Source organism: Natator depressus, chromosome 10 (assembly GCF_965152275.1).
Source record: "Natator depressus isolate rNatDep1 chromosome 10, rNatDep2.hap1, whole genome shotgun sequence".
NCBI lineage: Eukaryota > Metazoa > Chordata > Testudines > Cheloniidae > Natator > Natator depressus.
Window position 1 is genome coordinate 21911701 of NC_134243.1, and position 20877 is coordinate 21932577.

The 20877-nt window shown below is 41.6% G+C and overlaps 1 protein-coding gene and 1 long non-coding RNA gene across 11 annotated transcripts in view; one reads left to right on the forward strand and one right to left on the reverse strand.

Moving 5' to 3' along the window:
* MRTFB (myocardin related transcription factor B) overlaps nt 1–9932 on the forward strand; it is a 196094-nt gene extending 186162 nt beyond the window's left edge. For 9 of the 10 annotated variants that reach the window (XM_074965434.1, XM_074965428.1, XM_074965427.1 and 6 more), the window contains one exon: nt 4429–9932. In XM_074965434.1, the coding sequence (XP_074821535.1) occupies nt 4429–4964 (536 nt within the window). In that variant the 3' untranslated portion in view covers nt 4965–9932. The remainder of the gene's footprint in view (nt 1–4428) is intronic. The other variant, XM_074965435.1, reaches the window with a different exon arrangement.
* The window catches only part of LOC141994918 (uncharacterized), a 39345-nt gene that overhangs the window by 4929 nt on the left and 13539 nt on the right, over nt 1–20877 (reverse strand). The window lies entirely within an intron of this gene.

Genomic DNA, 20877 nt, shown 5'->3' on the forward strand with positions numbered 1-20877 from the left:
ACAGAGGTGTGATCTTGCAACTAGTTCCATTAACTTTACTGGGGCTATTTCATTAAGAGCAGCAGGATTGAAGTTTAGAAAGAGCTAATAAACAAGGCATAAGAAAAAAAGTAGGCATACTTAACTTGTAAGCAATGTTCCCTCTAATTTTTGACAGGCCGAGTGTGCAAAAAATTTCTTCTGTGCAAATTTTTGAAGCAGAGTTCAAATTTGTGCGCCATGAGGCAAATGTGCCCAAGCGAGTAAAATGCTTATACATTTAAAAAGTTGCAATTTGTGTCAATTTATATGGGTTTTCAGATAGAGACATCATAAGTTAAAAAAAAAAAGTTGATTTTTTTTTAAAGGAAAATTTTAAAATTTAAAACACAAATAAATGATTATCAGCCAAGAATAAGATATGTAATTACAAATGCATTTAAATTTCCTTACTGGTGGAAATGTCAGACTGCTAAACTAACCTTACTGTTTTTCCCCGTGATCTTTTTCATTTGCCCATTTAATATAAACTCTGTCCACATCTATCAGTCCTCCATCCAGCTGGTAACTCTTAATACACATCAGCATGTTCAAATGATCTACTTGTAAACAATTCCATAGTTTGTTTTTTAGAGTGTTCATTAAGCTAACGCCACACTCAGTCTGCACCTGATTCTAGGAATGTTCCTCCAATATCCATCAACTTTGCAAGATCCTGAAACTGTTCGTTCTGGTGAGCAAATGTCACCATATTCGGGAAACTTAAAACCAAGTGGCTTTTGATTCTTTTGGCTACTGCAAACTTGAAGTCGTACTGACTGACTATAACAATCTCTTCAGCAAGGAAGTCTTTGTATTTTGAACACAGGGATTTGACCTGATGAATTCCAAAATTGAAGTCACACTTAACTATTGCTGCACAATCAAAAGCGGACCACTCCTGGACTTCATCCTCCGGAAACCTGTCCGCCAAATGTGCACACAAGATATTTATGGAAGTTATTATGGAACTGGTATCAATTTCATTATTTTCTTGAGAGCTCATATCTAAGAGAGCCTTAACTTTGTCACTCCATAAGAATCTCCAAGGTACTGTCTTCTGATCTTGTTCAGTTTACCTTGGGCAAGGGGAAATGCTTCAAGAGGTGTAAGGCCCTGTTTCTGGAGCAGTGTGGATAGTGAAGCCAGCTCCGACAAAACATCATTCAAAACTTCTAATGTTATTCGGTATTCCATGGTATTCAGCTTTTTGTGGCAGTATTTAGAAACTGGATCCGTGTCTTTGTCCTGCTTAAAATATTCCAGAAGAGGATTATAGTTCGAATAATTGCTCGAAGTGCAAAGTGCCTGCATAACCAGTGCACTTCACTGAGTGGCCTGAAAGCCACTGACTTGCATTCAGAAGCATCCACTATTTCCTGAAATTTGCATTTTCTCCTGGATGACCAACAGAACACCGTGTAGACAGTTCTCATTAAGGTTTTGATGTCTCTTATCAGCTTGACCTCTTTCCATTCACCAGAAATCCCCGAGTCTTCCTGGTGTGCAATGCAATGTTGCTGAACTAAGTGTGGAATATCACGTTTCAGCTGAGCTGCCATGCCATTGAGTTTGCCCAACATCACGGAGGCACCATCAGATGTGAACATCACCATTTTCATTAGATCAAGTTGGTGTTTTTTTAAAACTCTTTGATTGCAGACACTATTGAAACAGCACCACATTCTTGCAATCATAATAGTCCACCAAACGAAGTTTTATAGTCTGCAGAATTTATGGATCTATATCTAAAGTAGAGTATCAAGTATGTTAATGGATATATCAGTGCTTTCATCAACAGCTAGAGTATGAAGTATTGCCAATGCTATTTCATGCATGAGGTCATTTTGGACAATGCAGTTGATAATTCCAATAAATTCAAAAAGTATAATTTTTACTTCTCCAGCTCGCTGGTACTTTTCCATATGGTCATTAATATCCTGAACAGAAAGCTTTGAGCTGTTCATTTTAATAGCCAACACCGCATTGTCAATAAATACCTTGATTTCTTCTGGGTTTGAGCACTTGCGTTCAAGATTAATTTGCCTCCTCTGCTTTTCAGCTGGACTTTCAAGAATCATGCTAAGCAACCTGCTCTGTAAGGAAGGGTTTTTTTTCTAAGTCTTGTTACACCATCTATATGAGACTTATTTGACAGATGATGCTTTCAGAAATCCAACTTCCATACATAGTTCCACATTCTTCCTGTTGAAAATTCTCCCAGAGCTCTGGCATCTCGACAATATACACAAATCACTCCGTTGTCCTCATCATATGTGAATATTTCACAAAGTTTAACAGGCATTACACTATGTGACTTTGGTGTAACCGTCTCTATAGTCTCATCCAGCCATCCAGATTTAAAGGAAGTCGCTGTTCTTTTACGCTTTAGACTGCTAGACAGTGACATTTTGGGATTGATTTATTTAAAATTAATACTTTTATTATATGGCTACTATTTCAGTGTGCTTAACAAAAGGGCAAATGGGAGATCATTCAGATCAGGATACCGGAAGTTTGTGCATAGCTCCGATCACATCCATGTATCTGTGGCAAAAAAACGGTAAAACATCACAAGTAAATGTATGAAGTCCAATGCCTTTGAAAGATTTCAATCACGAAAACAACACTTACCTTTGTTCATTTCTGGGAAATCTTTGCAGTTCCTTAGCAACTACAGCTAGGCATTTTGACTTATTCGCATGTACTTGAGTTTGTACACAGACTACAAGGAGATGTGTGGATCCCCCTGTCATCAACGTGCCATGTTCAAAATGCTGGTGGGGAGGGGCATGATTCATTGCCCTCCTTTCCCTTTCCCGCCCCCTTAGCCAGCTAGTAGAATCTGGCTGTGTTGATAGATGGCGGGCGAACAATATCAAAAGTCACCCATAAATAGGGTGACCAGATCGCAAGAGTGAAATATCAGGACACACTGGGCGAGCGGGGGGGGGAAGAGACCCACACAGCTTCCCTGGCCTACACCCCCTGAACCCACTATGCCCAGAGCCCCCCCACAACCTCTCACATTTGACACAAATGCACAGTGCTGTGCACACCACCACCCCTGCCCAGCGACCCCCACCCACAGCCCCAGCACCCCACACAGAACCCCCCCACTTGCTAGTTTCCCAATACACACAGATTTCTCCTCCCTCCCAGTGCCTTTCCCCACAGCCCCACCACCACAGCTAAACAATGCCCCACACAGACCGACACCCACTGCCCAGTGCCCTGACACACACATCTCCCCCACTTCTAGCACCCCGAAACACACAAACCTCCCCTACTGCCCAGCGTCCTCTTTACCCTCACAGGCCCCACACACCCCACCACACCCTGCTCCCTTCCCTGGCCGCACTCACCAGCCCTGCTGGGAGGTCTCTGGCTCCTAGGGTCAGAGTGGCGAGGGGGTGTCTCCACTCTTCATGTGCTGTGCCCGCCACAAGTGTGAGCTCTGTGGCTCCCACTGGCCGGGAAAAGCACCAATGGGAGCTGCCGGAGCAGGGCTTGCAGGCACCGGCAGCACACAGAGACCCAAAGAGCCAGCAGGTCCCTCTGGTTCTTAGGGTCGGATCAGGTTAGGTCAGGGGGAGAGGCACCTGCAGCAGGAAGCGCCACCACGCCAGCCCCAGGACTTTGGCGGTGATGGTGAGCGGGCGTCCCGACCGATGTGCAGTCAGGACGCGAGACAAATGTGCGCATGGTGTTTCCCCGTGTGCATGGGGTTTAGAATCTGTGTGCGCGCGCGCACAGCTTAGAGGGAACAGTGCTTGTAAGGTTAAGTAAATTGTTCTGTTAGCCTCCTCAAGGATTTGTGCAGTTACTGCTTAAGTAGAAATGTCCTTTTAATAGGAACAACACTAGGTGAGCTCTTGTTCTAAGGTAATATTTGGTACTAAGTTAGTGAAGCAGCTGTATAACTGTAGTAAAATACAGTTGGATATAGCACTAGTATTTCAGATCTTCAATTTAGAAAGACCATGGACACCATGTCAGTCCTCCTCAAATTAAATACAGTATTTCAGACTTGCTGAAATATTACTGACAAGAAAAGATGTGGAGATCAGTTTAAAAGACCTCGTGTCTCATTATTTGCAGTGTTGTTATAGCCATGTTGGTCCCAGGATATTAGACACATGTAATGGATTAGGCAGTATCTTTTATTGGACCAACTCCTGAAGAAGCATTCTGTGTAAGCTCAAAAGCTTGTCTTTTTCATCAACAGAAGTTGTTCCAAGAAGAGATTCTCAGCCACCTTGTCTCATTATTAAAATGATAAACAACTTCACATGCTTAGTTTAGATTTACAGTTCATCCCTCAAGAAAGTATTTAGTAGTTGAATATTTGAAGGTACCTAATCTTTTTTTGCCCTTTATTTTCATGGATTTATTTTTTCTTTTATACAGAGATTTCCCTCCCTCTAAAAGAGGAACCATCTCCCATTTCCAAAATGAGACCAGTTACAGCCAATATCACCACAATGCCAGTGAACACAGTAGTATCTCGCCCACCACCACAAGTCCAAATGGCACCTCCTGTGTCTTTAGAACCAACAAATAGTTTGTCGATAAGTTTGGAGAATCAACTTGAAGCTCTCTTGGATGGACATTTACCTTCAGGTAATGAAATTCCTCAACTAGCAAGCAGTAGCGAGGACAGAGAATCATTTTCTCTGATTGAAGATCTTCAGAATGATCTGCTTAATCACTCCAGCATGCTTGATCATGCTCATTCACCCATGGAAACAGCTGACCAACAATTCACTGCTAATAGTTCCTGTTTATCTCTTGACCTTCCTGACACAAATTTAGACAATATGGAGTGGTTAGACATTCCCATGCCCAATTCCTCATCAGGGCTTACTCCACTGAGCTCTACTGCCCCAAGTATGTTTTCCACTGACTTTCTAGATCCACAAGACCTACAGTTGCACTGGGATTAAGCTTAGAGGTGCAGCAGATGAAAACTTGACTTTATCTGTTTACAGTATAGGTCCTTTGACACTATTCTGATTGCAAATAAGGTAAATTACCACAAAATGATTGGGAAGGAGAAATGCTTGATGCTAATTCTGCATTTATGTTTAAGTATACAAGTAAGTTTCTTTACCCTTCTATCAATAATGCAGATCAGAGCCATCTGGGAATTATACTTCACAGGTCGAGAGAATGATTGTAGTTATTGATGGAAAAGTACCACCAAGAAGAAAGCAGTGTATATAGGAAATAGCATTGAGATACCTTCATAATGCTCAAACGAACTGCAAAATGTGTGGTCATTTGATTAGACTTTAAACAGAAGAAAAATAGTGCAATCAGATTTCAACCTACTGTACCAATAAAGAGTAAACATTGTTTGAGGGAAGGTAAGATATCTCTGCACTTGATTGTTCCTGTGGACAGCCTGAGCCAAGATCAAGAGGCATTGTAAGGGCAAAGGCAACTAAAAGCACTGGCTGGTTCAGTGAAATTTCACTAGTCTAGAGTCTTTAAATTTGTTCAAGTTGTTTTTATATTTTATTTTCTGTGACTTTTAGAAAATTCCTCTCTCACTCTTTCATTTTTAAATCCTGAAGGAAGAACTGCGTCCAAAGGGATATTTTAAATGTAATTGCACACAATCCACTGTAGCAAGGCCAGGTATATTGAGAACACTGAATTTTCTATAGCAACACTTTGGATTTATTAGATATGTGTATATCAGACAGTTATTTGTATACTTTTTACCTTTGTGACTTGTACAGCTTATTTTTGTGGAGGCAGAGTAGCAGTGGTCACCAAACCAATAGACTATAGTATTCTAGGAATATTTAATATCCAAGTTTACTTCCATTGTTTATTTGCTAGAGACATTCATCTAACCAAATATCTCAAAGAATCATTTCAGGATATTAAAATGTTTTCAGGACAATACAAGAGGAGTTCCATATGATTCTTGTAGGCCCTGATCTTGCAAACATTTATGGACATGAGTAAGACATGCTGACTTCAATTAAAATTTTTGCAGGATCATGGTCAGAATGCATAAGATGTACACAAGATAGCGACATACCGACTCCCTAACACCTGAACATCTTAGGTAAAGAGCAATGAAAAAATAGAAAAGCTTCAAGATGTAAAATTCAACACTATTAAGGATTAATGCTTCAAAAAATAGAATAGATGACTGTAGCAAAAAAAAGAGTAGTTAGTTGAGGGCATGCTGGATTGGTATCAAGGGGGTTGTCATTTGTTACTGCATGCCCATAATTTGCTCCTTGTAGAATTTCTAACTTTTTAGAAACTAACATGAAAATACTTTGAAAAACAAACCAGAATGCAAATAAGAATTAAATATTCTAGAACTCTATTTTATTTCTCATACAATAACTTTAACAGTATTGCTGTAACTAATACATACATATTCCCACAAAATTAAGATCAGAAATAAAGCAATTTCTGGGCTGAAAATGGGTCTCAGTTCAGAAACAATTGTTTTTTCAGTTTAAAAAATAACATTTAGCAAGTGATTAGTGCACAGTGTGGTGTTAAAGCTTATGCCATTTTGCAGAGGTAAACTGATAGCAAAGAAATGCTGGAAACAAACTAAAAGTGGCTGCTGTTAACTGTACAGTAACCATTTTAATAAGCATACCAAAATGAACTTTCAAAATGGCTGTTAGTCCAAATTCTTATAACTTCCTAAATGACCAATCATGAAGTGTGAGCCATTAGTTCTGCTTGGGCAGAGTTCTGTTAACTAAGTATAAACATAGAAATCCAGACTAATGGATTACATCGCAGACTTGGGGACTAAATTAGCATCTGTACTTTTTGGGATAGAGCAGATCAACATTTTAAAACTAATTACATATCTTGATATGAAAATGTTTGCAAACACTTCATAAAAGGCCACGCTTATCAAGATGCCATATCATACATGTAGTTTGGTTTTAAACATAAACATTCTAAGAAAATATCAGTCATATTATCAAAAAAAGAAATTCAAAGTTAAGGGATAGGATGCTATCCTTATTCCTCACTGTTGTGCCTAGATACTGCCAGAAGTAGTTGTGCATACAATACTTGGGTATAATGTTACATAAGGACTGTCTGCCTTAAGATTTGATTGTCTTGGCTTTGGTATTATACATACTGTTACTTATGTGTAGTATTTTGCTTTTAATATTGATGAATAGAGTAGGGTTCTTCAGACAATAAATGAACAAATACCCTGACCTTTACCCATTCCACTTGGCGACACGCTCTGTGGGGGGTGATCCTATGAGGTGCTAAGTGCCTACTCTGAGTGTTAAAGGCACTCAGCACCTTGGAGGAATAGGTGCTTGGTCTGGTAGCTAGACCTGTGTATGAAATTTATATTGTTCTACGCTACTATGTTAGTATATTATGTATGATATTGTACTAAAAATGTGCAGTGTGAAATGTGACACCAGACCAAAGATGGTAGTAACAAAATGGCCCCTTTTGTCTTTGCCTTCTGTTTAAATGTGATGAAGGTGATTTTAACTAAAATCAGTTTTCTAGTTGAGGAAAGAATTTTTTTGATGTGCATGTAAATATAGCTTCATACTGGCAATATTGTATAGTATATTGCTATACAAATACCCTTATTGGCAATGCAGAATGTTAACAAACCCATAGGAATCTGTGTGCAGAAAAAAAATCCCATACATCTAAAATATGCTGATACCAGTACAGAATTGCTTTCTACTCATAGTGGCTCAATTCACGTAAAACTAAGGGATTATTATACCTGTCCTTGAAATAGAAATGTGATTTTGTACAATTCAAAATTACTTGTATTGTAAAACCTTACACACACACAAATATAGATATACGTATGTTTGCTTTAGAGTGTATGTTGTGAAATGTGCTACAATATTTGCCATATTCATACATACCTGGCATTGTAGAAAATTTTTCTTGTGCATGTTTTAAATGATCGTTTTTGTAATATAAAAAAGACAAATCTTTAACAATGACTGTACAGACTTGTGACTGCTACCACTAGAGTGGTATTTCTCATTGTGAGAACAGTTGCACTTGCAAAAGAATGCACTGATACCAAATTCACCAAGCTAGCTAAAGTAGACTAACAAAACATGGTTCCTGTGAACTGCGCTGTTAGTGGATGGTAACATCACAATTAAGGATACCATTTTTATCACTAAATTTACCACAGAAACAGTTTTTCTTCTGCACTTCTAGTGCCCTTAGTGAAGCATATAAGTTTACAAGATACCCTTATATGCCATTTTTCTTGCACACTAAATAGTTGATTATCTCTCAAATTTAAAAGGCTTTTGAAGGGCAGAATTTATGGCAATTGTTCTCTGCACAACTTTAGGATCCAATTCTGAAACCTGAACTTGCAACAGTGAGGGTTTTCAGAACGAAGTGCCACAGCATTTAGGAAGAACTTCCTACTCCTATGCTGAAATCTTTTTTAAACAGTTATTAAAATATAGTTAGTTCACCAAGGTAACCTTAAGGTAGGTAAGCAGGTATATAAAACAAGCAACATATGGATGTTTTCTATTGGTATTTGCCTATCTGCCAATATACAACACACATCTTGTAGGGCTGAAAATTGTAACAGATAGGCAACATAATTGATAACCCAGCACAAGCTGTCCAACTGCTTTAGAGGTCACAAAAGATGACTCACTGTAATCACAGAATACTTTAACTGGAAGGGCCTTGTAAAGCTGACTGATGCACCATCATTTATTTGGATTGCATCCTAATTTTTTTTAAACTGGAAAATAAATAAATATTAGGACATAGTGCCACAGAATTCTGAATAAAGAACCCTTAAATGTTGAAATGCTTTATACAGTTGTAGAACTGTTAAATTTTTAAATCTGTTTTCCTATCACTTTTCTTATCAATCAAATAAACATAGCTGTAAAGAGATTAAGTGGAACATGCATAAGAGGATCATTATCTGAGCTCTCAAATCTAATTAACCTGTATGTTTGAGCAACAGTCCCCTTTTACATCGAGTTGTTAAATGTAAAAGGAAATTAGAAGCAAGCACTGAAGTTCATGCTTCAGTGCAGTTCCACATTAGAAAAGGAGAGACTGCATTCTGCAGTGTCTGAGTTTGAATGCAAGGAATTTTCTTATCCAGTGTGTAAAACGTAGCTTTAGAAATCTAGCAGTCATCATGGTAACTGTTTGAGGGCTATGTTTCAGCAAAGAATAGGAACAAGTACATCTTTATACTACAGTGTAACAACTGTAAGACTACTGCTTAAATAATCAAAAGGAAATACACAGCCTCAAATAAAATAATAGGAACCAAAGCATTGTCATTTATATTGCCAAAGGAGGCATTTTGTATTCTAAAGGAAAAAAGTCAGTCCCAAAAGGTATTATCCACTTACTTAATTATACTTTTTAAAAATTAAGGATGTAGATATTTCTGAAGTTGTTTTTGATGTTAACAGCACACATTTGTTGTTTTGTTTGAGAAATTGTATTAAGTAATATCTGGTTTCTCTCTTCATTGTTGCTTGCAGTAGAAATAATGCTTATCGTGATAGGTGTTTCTCTTCTTATTTTCATAGTCACAATTATGTCTTAGCATCTCACTTTATGAAAAAAGAAGAAAGATACTAATCTGTAGAGCCCTCTTCATTTAAGCACTAGTTTATTAAATAAAAATTATGGCAATCAGGATGTCCATTTATGTATTGCCTTTCTAGAAGAAACCATGATGCCTTTGTATTTGCTGTTTGCACCCCTGAGATAAATTCCATATCTTTGAATGCCATATGTTTTGCACATTGTACTGTATATATGTAATGCATACTGTATTTTTATATGTGTAGTACATTTAACAAATATTTTGTACATAGTGGCAACATTGTAGCTACTGAGGAAATGTCTGACATCAGCATTTTTGCTATGTGTCTCAAATAAAAAAGAAACTGTGTACATTTTTTGTTCATGTCTGACAAATACTATCATTTCAGAGAGTAATCAGCAAAAGCAATCAAAAACATGCCATCAGAAATATTCTTAACTCCTGACCCACTGCTACGGTAACACCTAACCACAGCCCCAAAAAGGAATGAGAATAAAAATATATAGGTACAAATACCCTACAAATGGATTTTTAAAATGTAACAGCATAACAAATTGAAGCCTTTAAAATTTAACTTTCCGGGGGATAAAAACAACCAAACAAACAGGGATATTTGTAAAGGAGTGAATACCAGACCAGCTGCGTGTTCCATTCTAGAAATTAAGTAGAAGATCCATACTGTACATCGTATATTTTATATTTAGAACTATAGAAAATTATCTTGCCAGCACCCAGACATCATGATTTTAAGCAATAAAATGAAAATCAACTAGAACTTTCCTTTAAAGACCAGAAAAAAAATGAGATGCCAAATACCATGTGTGGGAGCAAACTTTTGCCACTTAGCAAGAAAATGGACAATGGCTTTTGGAAATGATTAGCAGGGTCATATTGCAGTGGAACACAAATTCACCAAAATCAGTTTTACACCACACTCTCCATCATCAACTGACGAACATGAAAAATTGGGTTTTTTAAATACCAGGGCTAAATAGCAAATTGTTATAACTATTGGCATTATAAATACTATGTAGTCATCCCTTCTATAAACTGTACACAGAAAACCACAAACCTGACAAGTTCACTTATTTGAACATGTTTTTACAAGTGAGAAAACAACATTTTGGGAATCAGGTGTGAGAGTAATGTTATTTCCATTACTTTATAATGCAAATGAACATTTCTGTGCAGCGCTTTAGAAATTCCACTGTTGTGGATCACTACTCCTATTCACAATTTTTTTTTTTTTGTTGAGAAAACTGGTATCAAATACCCTCCAGTTTATGTTGTTAATGTCAAATGGTTTAAAATTCACAAAGTGTAATGCTTGTCTAGAACAGTAAGAACCCCTGCATAGCTGCTGCGTGTTTATCTGTTTCAAATGGAATAGAAAAGAGTCATGTTCCATAAACATAGCAAATATTTCTTCAACACTGACAATCATTCAGCTATACATACAGCTTCCGTTTACCCACACAAGGTAACATGCTACTTGCAGTACTTATTAGCATTCATCAAACTATAAACCATAGTTCCAGGAAGGTTTGGAGCATAGTTCAAAGGCTGACTATCTTATATAAAATGTAGGTATACTAAAGTCTCACATTCTTTGATACAATTCTTGAGCATGATAGAGTTCCCCATTTAAAGCACACCAAGTCTCTTCCCTCTCTCCCGTTAAAAAAAAAAAAAGGATTTGAAACACTGATGTATTCTACAAAGCTTACCAACCAACATTCAACACTCATCACTGTCTATATATCTTTTCAATGGTAAGCTCATCAAGGCAGTGACCTTATTTTTGTAAATTTTGCATACTAACGTTCAGTGCTTTTTTTTTTTTTTTCCATAATGCATGGCATGCCAATACATGCCTTAAAGTGAGAGTGTATATTTGGGGTCCTATATGCCGTTCAGCCCACACACAAGTAAATTACAAGGTCCTTAAAACCAAAGCTAAGCAAGCAGTGATGATCAACCCTAGTCTAACAGATCAGTATATGATGTAAAAATTAAACATTTTAGGAAATACCCCTGCTTCAAGTGGTTATAAATGCTGGACAAATGCGTAATTTTAAAAGTGAAGGTACTCTGGAAGTATTAATTTTTACTTGGCCACCCAGATAACAACTAGCTGGAATGAAAGGAACTGAATTAGTTAAGCTCTGGCAGTATTTTAAATCCATACAAGCAATTAGGTAATACCATGCATAGAGATGATCTCTGTTCTTTGAACAAGCCAAAAATAAAATTTTAAATAAATGAGTCATCCGCAGTCCCTGGCACAGAGTGCAAGAACGTCAAGTCATACAAAGCTAACACCGCATGACTAAGTAGAAATGTTTAAGGAGACAACTAAACAGGCTTTAATCCAAACTTACCTATGCTAAGAAAGAAAATCCAACAAAACTGAGGAAGCTGAACTCAAGCACAGAAAACTGCAGTACACTACAATATGTACTGATCGTTTTTGGCAGCAAGAGAGAATGAGCGAGGCTGGATGCTGTTTTGGATTATTCATGCAGGTGACACAAGAAAATGTCTATCCGAGTTGGGTTTTCCTAAAAAGCCCTATCACTGTAGTAACAAAGTAGCGAGTACTGTGATATAAAGCTAGTTACGCTTAAACCATGTCTACTGGCCAAGAACTGAGATGTTTTAGACTCCTCACTGGCCCCTCCCTTTGGCTGTGTCATCACTACATACAACAAGGCTGGAAGGATGCACTTGACACTCATAACAAACTAACCACCAAACGTGGGTTGAATTTTTTTTTAAATGGAATTTTTCAATGACAATCACATCATTTTGGAAAAAAAGATCAATTATTTGAAGAAAGTGACTACTGGGTTTGGAGAATTTTGACACCGAATAGATTCCCATCCCATCATTACCGGCTCCCAGTGGAGCAGATTACTGTCATACCAGTGAAAAAGGTCCAATGAAATTATCTGCAATACACAGTTTATTGAGAAAGAATTACACAAGCGGTAAAGGGTTATATTAAGCACATAACTCCTATGTTAGACATTACGAGCTATACATTCCTCTTAGCAAGTCTCTCACAAACAGGCGCTGTGCTAGCCTCACGCAGTTCCTGCTTGGCAAACACAGAAGGTGGTTACCAATTTTATAGATGGCTTCTTTTCTCCTGGTCTGTTCTTCTCAGCCCTCTGGCCTGTCTCGGATTCCCTCAAGGCAAGGCCTGGGTTGCCTTTAGACCCCTCTGGTTCCCAGCCCTACTCGAGCCCACAGAGCAGAGTTTTGGCTACTCTGTCCAGCAGCGTTGCTCCTTCAAGTGTCAATTAAGGAATCCCAACCACAGTAATTTACTTTGCTTGATTCTTATACTCTTTTTCCTCAAAGGAGTCACACCTCTGAAAAGTATGCTCCGTGGGTGTCGGGTTACTAATTTGTACCTAATTAGTGTTTTAGAAAGGGCTGGGGAGGGGGGTGGTACCAAACGAAGATCACCCTACGTTTACTCACTCATCAATCATTCACTATGGCTCTCTGCCTGACGTCCTTGCAGTAAGGTCATTATAACCAAGTCGACCTGTGCTCCATGCTGGAACTTTATACATGTGATATTTACTTTTGCATGGACCCAATATCGATCATACACGCAGACTTTGCCAGTTCTTCATCAAATTTGTTCCCAGGATCCTCTGCAGCCATTCAGCCATGTTTAAAATCATGTCAAGTTATGCTCACATCATTCATCCACACCAATTTGGCACCATCCCAACACCTGAGCACCAATTAAAGTTCAAAGTCCATTAAATTTTGTTCTAGGATGAGGAAGATCAGGGTTGCATATGCTGTAATAAAACAGTCCAACAGTTCTCAAACTGTTGGAACCCCAAAGTGGGTTGTGACCCCATTTTAATGGGGTCACTAGGGCTAGGGTTAGACTTGTTGAGGGCCAGGGCTGGGTCTGACCCTGAAGCCCCAAGCCCCACCGCCCAAAGGCTTCAGCCCTGGGTGGCAGGTCTCACTTTATAGGCCCCCTGCCTGGGGCAGAAGACCTTGGGTTTCGACTTTGCGCCCCCTGTCCCCCGTGACCTCGGGGCAGTGGGGCTTGGGTGGGCTCAGGCTTCGGTCCCCCCTCCTGGGGTCATGTAGTAACTTTTGTTGTCAGAAAGGAGTCGCAGTGCAGTGAAGTTTCAGAACCCCTGTAATAGTCTAACAGTATTTGAACCCAAACGTAAAAACTCCTTTGATCTTATGTATTACTACAGTAATGATGCTTTTGCTTAGTTAGGACAGTCTTTCTACTGCAGCAGTCTGTGTGTGGAACAGAGGTATCACCTATGGTGGAAAAATTAATACCATGTATCACTGCTCTTTATCATTTCCTATAGACCTACACTAATAAAAACGGAGTACTTGTGGCACCTTAGAGACTAACCAATTTATTTGAGCATAAGCTTTCGTGAGCTACAGCTCACTTCATCGGATGCATACTGTGGTAATAGCTATTACCAGCAGGAAAGTGGGGTGGGGGGGAGGTATTTTTTCATGCTTTGTGTGTATAAAAAGACCTTCTACACTTTCCACAGTATGCATCCGATGAAGTGAGCTGTAGCTCACGAAAGCTTATGCTCAAATAAATTGGTTAGTCTCTAAGGTGCCACAAGTACTCCTTTTCTTTTTGCGAATACAGACTAACACGGCTGTTACTCTGAAACTAATAAAAACCAACATGTCGTAGTAGTTAAAGAAATAAAGACTATTAACTTTAAATCTCTTAAGTCTTTTAACCTCTCCAAGCGCATCATCAGAAGCAAGCTCCCCACAGACCAAGACACAAAATCAAAGCAGCACCAGATCCTACCAGAACAACAGAAAACCTTCAGACATATCTATACTCCCCCATGTCACACCTTTCAAGATCCATGGGTGCTACACAGGCCTATCACAAAATGTGATGTACCTCATCCCGTGTATCGAAGGTCCCAAAACAACTATGTGGGTGAAAACAATCACACAGAAAAAGAATTAATGACAAAAATACCCTATCACCCATGTGCAGACACTTTTCACAAAGCAATCACTCCGTATCTGACCTCTCAGCCTTTTGTCCTCAATGGACAACTACGCAACACCTTCAGAAGGCAAGGGGGACTTAAATTCATAACTCTGCTGGACACAAAAAAACTATGGACTTAGGATATGTCTATATTTAAAATGCTGCAGCTGCACCACTGTAACACTTCAGTGTAGACTCACGAAAGCATCAGGAAGGGTTTGCCCATCACTGTAGATAATCCACCATCTCAAGAGGTGGTAGCTAGGTCCGCAGAAGAATTCTTCCACTGACCTAGCACTGTCTGCACTGGAGGTTAGGTTGACATAGCTACATCTCCCCAGGTGTGGATTTTTCACACCGCTGAGATACACAGCTATGAGGACCTACGTTCCCAGTGCAGACCGGCCCTTAAGAGAGAGACTGTTTTATAGCCGAGTACAACTTGTAAAACACTGCTGCCTTCTAATATTCCATTCCCTTATGACCGCAGAACTGTTAATTGCCTACTTCATTTTAAGTGATCTCCTACAACATCTCCTTATGCTTAACAATCTGTCCCACCTTGTATTTAGCTTGGACACTCTAGTTTCCTTCTCCAGATGAAAAGCTCTATGAAGCTTGAAAGCTTGTAAGAAGTTGGTCCAATAAGGTATTATTTTACCCACCTTGTTTCTCTCATATCCTGGAACCAGCATGGCTATTACAATAATGCAAATTTTAAATCCTAACCTTTTTAGAGATTAATTTATAGATCCTTAAGCACATTTTCTATACTGAATCTTAGGTAAAATGCTTGTATTTAGGGCCAATATCCTCATGAATTTCTTCACTTACTGTATTTCCTCAATTAATTGACATTTGTGAGGTTTTATTAACCATAAAGTGATTATTCTATATCCTATTAGCGTGTGGTCACTTTAATGGGACTAGGATTCAGGGCTGTTACCCATTCTACAATTGTGCAGTGCCTTAATTGGGCATTCATATCTAATATTGAGATACTCAGTTCACCATTTAGGCACATCAATGCCCATCTCCCGTGCCTCTGCACCAACATGAGCGTCCAAATGCAGGATATGGGTGTCAAGGTTCCTTCCCCATTCTGAACTCTAGGGTACAGATGTGGGGACCTGCATGAAAAAAACCCTAAGCTTATTTTTACCAGCTTAGGTTAAAACTTCCCCAAGGTACAAACTATTTTACCATTTGCCCTTGGACTTTATTGCTGCCACCACCAAGCATCTAACAAATATATAACAGGGAAAGATCCCCCTTGGAAACATCTTTCCCCCCAAAATCCTCCCAAACCCTACACCCCCTTTCCTGGGGAAGGCTTGATAAAAATCCTCACCAATTTGCATAGGAGAACACAGACCCAAACCCTTCGATCTTAAGAACAATGAAAAAGCAATCAGGTTCTTAAAAGAAGAATTTTAATAGAAGAAAAAGTAAAAGAATCACCTCTGTAAAATCAGGATGATAAATACCTTACAGGGTAATCAGATTCAAAACATAGAGAATCTCTCTAGGCAAAACCTTAAGTTACAAACAGACACAAAAACAGGAATATACATTCCATTCAGCACAACTTATTTTATCGGCCTTTTAAACAAAACAGAATCTAACGCATATCTAACTAGATTGCTTATTAGCCCTTCACAGGAGTTCTAACCTGCATTCCTGCTCTGGTCCAGGCAAAAACACCACACAGACAGAGAGAACCCTTTGTTCACCCCCCTCCCCCGCCCCTCCAGCTTTGAAAGTATCTTGTCTCCTCATTGGTCATTTTGGTCAGGTGCCAGCAAGGTTATCTTTAGCTTCTTAACCCTTTACAGGTGAAAGGGTTTTTTCCTCTGGCCAGGAGGGATTTAAAGATGGTTAGCCTTCCCTTTATATTTATGACAATGGGCAACACATTTAGGGTGCTATGCTTGAAAAATGTGTTGTCAACAAAGGAGAGAAATAAAAAAAGCCATTTCCAGCTGGCTCATCCCTGTAGTTTAACTCTACAGACAAGTACTGTATTATATTATATCTAAACCTGTTGTGTTACATGTCACAAGCAATAGATTCAATGCCACAAGATCTTAACTGCCTCCTAAACTGTGCCATTGACTACAGTGGGATTTGAAAGACATTCAACACCTTGCAAGACAGTGCCTCATATATGTTCGGTCATATATTTGTGATACAATTATATAAAATTAACCCACGCGGGGGCATAAAAAAAAAGAAGAGAGTTACCAGTTTCATAACTGGTATTCTTAGAGATGAGTTGCTCATGTCCATTCCACTGTAGGTGTGTGTGCTTGCCGCATGCACCAGTGCCAGAAGTTTTTCCCTCAGCAGTATCTGTAGCGGACCGGCTCTGGTGCCCTCTGGAGTTGGGCCCAGATGGCATGGTATAAGAGGCACCACCAGCTCCCCCTCAGTTCCTTTTTGCCAGAAACTTTGACAGTGGGGAAGGAGGGCGGGTCAGGAATAGACGTGAGCAACACATCTCAAAGAACACCAGTTATGAAACAAGTAACTGTCTTTTCTTCTTTGAGTGCTTGCTCATGTCCATTCTATCGTAGGTCTCCCTCAAGCAGTAACACTGGAAGCGGGGTAGGAGTTCATGGATGTGTCGACTGCAACACAGCTCTACCAAATCCAGCGTCATCCCTGGCCAGCTGGGTGATGGCGTAATGCATCATGAATGTGTGTACTGATGACCACGTGGCGGCCCTGCAGATGTCTTGGATGGGGACATGCGCTAGGAAGGCAACCAAGGACACTTGTGCCTTTAGTATGGGTGGCGGCTTGATCTGCGCCAACTCATAACAGGTCCAGATACACAAAGTGATCCCGTTAGAGATCCTTTGTAAGGTCACTGGCAGGCCTTTCATCCTGTCTGTGGTTGCGATAAAAAGAGTTGGGTCAACTTGTGGAAGGCCTTGGTCCGCTCCAGGTAGAATGCTAGGGCATGCTGGACATCCAAGGTCTGCAGCCTCTTCTCCGCAGTTGAGTATGGCTTTGGATAGAGAACTAGGAGAAAGATATCCTGGTTAACATGGAAGGGAGGAACGCCGGGTGGGGTCGCAGCTGGATCTTGTCCTTGTAGAAAACCGTATAAGCGGGCTCAGAGGTGAGGGCTTTAATCTTGGAGACCCGTCTCACCGAGGTAACGGCTACAAGGAAAGCTTCTTTCCATGACAGGTGTGAAATGGAGCAGAAGGCCATGGGCTCAAAGGGAGACCCCGTGAGCCTTGAGAGGACAAGGTTGAGGTCCCATTGAGGATTCGGGTCCCAGAGCTGCTCTAGTCCTTTCAAGAACCAGATGGACATGTCATGTGAGAACACCAATTTGCTCCGGGCCTGCTGGTGCAAAGCTGATACGGCTGCCAAGTGCACCTCGATGGAGGAAAGCATGAGGCCTTGCTGTTTAAGATGGAGCAGGTAATCAAGGATGGACTGCACAGACAAGCGTGTCGGGAGATGCCATGCTCCTCCGCCCAGCAGGAGAACTGCTTCCACTTTTCCAGGTAAGTTGCTCTGGTGGAGGGTTTTCTGCTTTTCAAGAGAACCTGCTGTACCCGGCTAGAGCAGGCCCTTTCCTCTGGGTTCAGCCACTCAGCAACCAAGCCATCAGGTGGAGGGAGGGAGGGAAGGTTCGGGTGCAGGAGTTATCCGTGGTCTTGTGAGAGGAGATCTGGACAGCTGGGCAGCAGCCACGGGGGAGCCACGGCCAGGTCCATGAGCGTGCCAAACCAGTGCTGGTGAGGCCACACCGGGGCAATTATGACGACTCTCGCCTTGTCCCTTTTGACCTTTGCTAGGATCCTGCTGACCAATGGAATCAGTGGGAATGTGTATAACAGATCCCCTTCCCACGACAGAAGGCAGGCATCGTAGAGGGAGTTCCTGCTGAGGCCCTGGAGAGAGCAGAATTACTGGCACTTCCTGTTCTGTTTGGTGGCAAACAGGTCTATTCGGGGAGCTCCCACCTTTGGAGGAGCACCTGGACAACCTCCGGATATAGGGTCCACTCGTGGGAAGAGAAGAAGCACCTGCTGAGGCGATCTGCCAGCGCATTCCGGACGCTGGGGAGGTGTGATGCCTCAAGATGGATGTCGTGCTGCATGCAAAAGGTCCCACAAACTGAGTGCTTCCTGACAGAGAGCTGACAACGGGTTTCCCCTTGCCTGTTAATGTAGAACATCGACGCCATGTTGTCCGTGAGTATCCGTACACTTTGACAGGAAGGTGCAGCAGGAAGACTCCGCAGGTTAGGCGAACTGCCTTGAGTTCCCTGACATTTATGTGCAACGTCAGCTCCTCTGGAGACCATGCCCTTTGAGTCTGCAACATACCAAGATGCATTCCCCAGCCGAGGTCGGAGGCATCTGATATCAGATAACCTGAGGGTCGTGGACTCTCAAATGGAACTCCTTCCTGTACCACCCTCGGATCAGTCCACCATTGCACAGAAGTGAGTAGCTTTGGTAGAATCATATCAACCTGGTCCAGATGGTCTCTGGAGGGGGTGTAGACTGTTATCAGACACTGTTTGCGGGGGGTCACAGTTTGAGCCTCGCATGGTGAATGACATAAGTACACATCGCCATGTGACCCAACAGCCTGAGACAGACCCGGGCCATGGTCAGGGGATATGCAAAAACGCTGGCAATGAGACTCACCATCTTCTTGAACCTGTCCTGTGGCAGAAATGCTCTGGCACAGGTGGAGTCGAGGACCACTCTGATGAATTCTAACCTTTGTACCAGGACTAATGTTGAATTGTCCTCATTTATCAACAGGCCCAAGGCATGGCACATGATCTGCAGCATTGAGACGTCGCACAGGACTTGATACCTGTAGCGGCCCTTGATGAGCCAGTCGTCGAGGTACAGGTAAACCTGGATACTCCAACGCCTGAGGTAAGCTGCCACCACTGCCATGCATTTGGTAAACACCCTTGGGACTATACCCAGACTGAACAGGAGCACCACGAACTGGTAGTGAGCGGGACCCACCGTGAAGCGGAGGAAGTGCCTGTGTCCTTAGAATATCTATACATGGAAGTACACATACAGCATACCAGTCTCCCGGATCCAGGGAGGGAATGATGGAGGACAGGAAGACCATGCAGAACTTCAACTTCTTGAGATACTTGTTGAGGTTTCGCAGGTCTAGGATGGGTCTCAGACCCCGTTTGACTTTGGGGATTAGAAAGTACCGGGAGTAAAACCCCTTGCCCCTGTACTTGAGGGACTTCTTCCACAGCCCCCACTTGCAGAAGGCCCTTTACCTCCTGCGTGAGCAGGGTCCCTGAAGAGGGACAGGAAAGGGGTGGGGGGGGGGGGAAGACAGAAAGAAACTGGAAGGTATAAACCTGCGCCTTGGTATTGAGGACCCAACAGCCTGAAGTTATAGAGGCCCAAGCGGGGAGGAAAGGAGACAGGCAGTTGGAGAAACGCAGGGAAGCAGGATCCAGGATACAGGCTGGTAGGTCACCCTCGGGCACACCCTCAAGTTCGTTGCAGGTGGAGCTCTACTGGGCAGAGGATGCTGGCTGGTGACCTTGCCAGTGTCTGTAGCCCCTGCCTTTTTTACAGGCAGGTTCCAATCTGGGTTGGCTCCCAGAACCCTGGGATTGTTGCAGCTTGACACGCTTTCTGGCCAGGCCGTAGAGGCCCAGCGTCTTTACCGTCACCCAGGAGTCCTTTAGCCTGTGTAATTTCACGTCTATTTGTTCAGCAAACAGAGCCTGGCCATCAAACTGGAGGTTCTGAATCAATTGTTGGACCTCCATCGACAGACCCGCTGAGTGCAGCCTCGATGCCCTCCTCATTGAGATGGCTGAGGCCATGGTTCAAGCCACCGCATCTGAGGCCGCTTGGAGGGCCGCTCTATTGCCTTTCCCTCCTCGAGGATCACAGAGAACCCTTTTTTGGGGTCCTCAGGCAGTGAATCCTCGAACTTGGCCATGGACTGCCACATATTAAAGTCATAGCAGCCACGCAGGGCCTGGTGGTTGGCCACTCGCAGCTGGAGGCTTGAGAACAAATAAATCTTTCTTCCAAAGAAACTGAGCCTCTGAGTCTTTGTTTTTAAGGGGTCACTCCTGGCTGGCCCCATCTTTCCTGTTCATTAATGGCAGAGACCACCAGGGAGCTTGGGTGAGGGTGCATGTAAATATATTCAAAACTTTTAGCAGGCATATAATACTTGCATTCTGCCCTTTTGG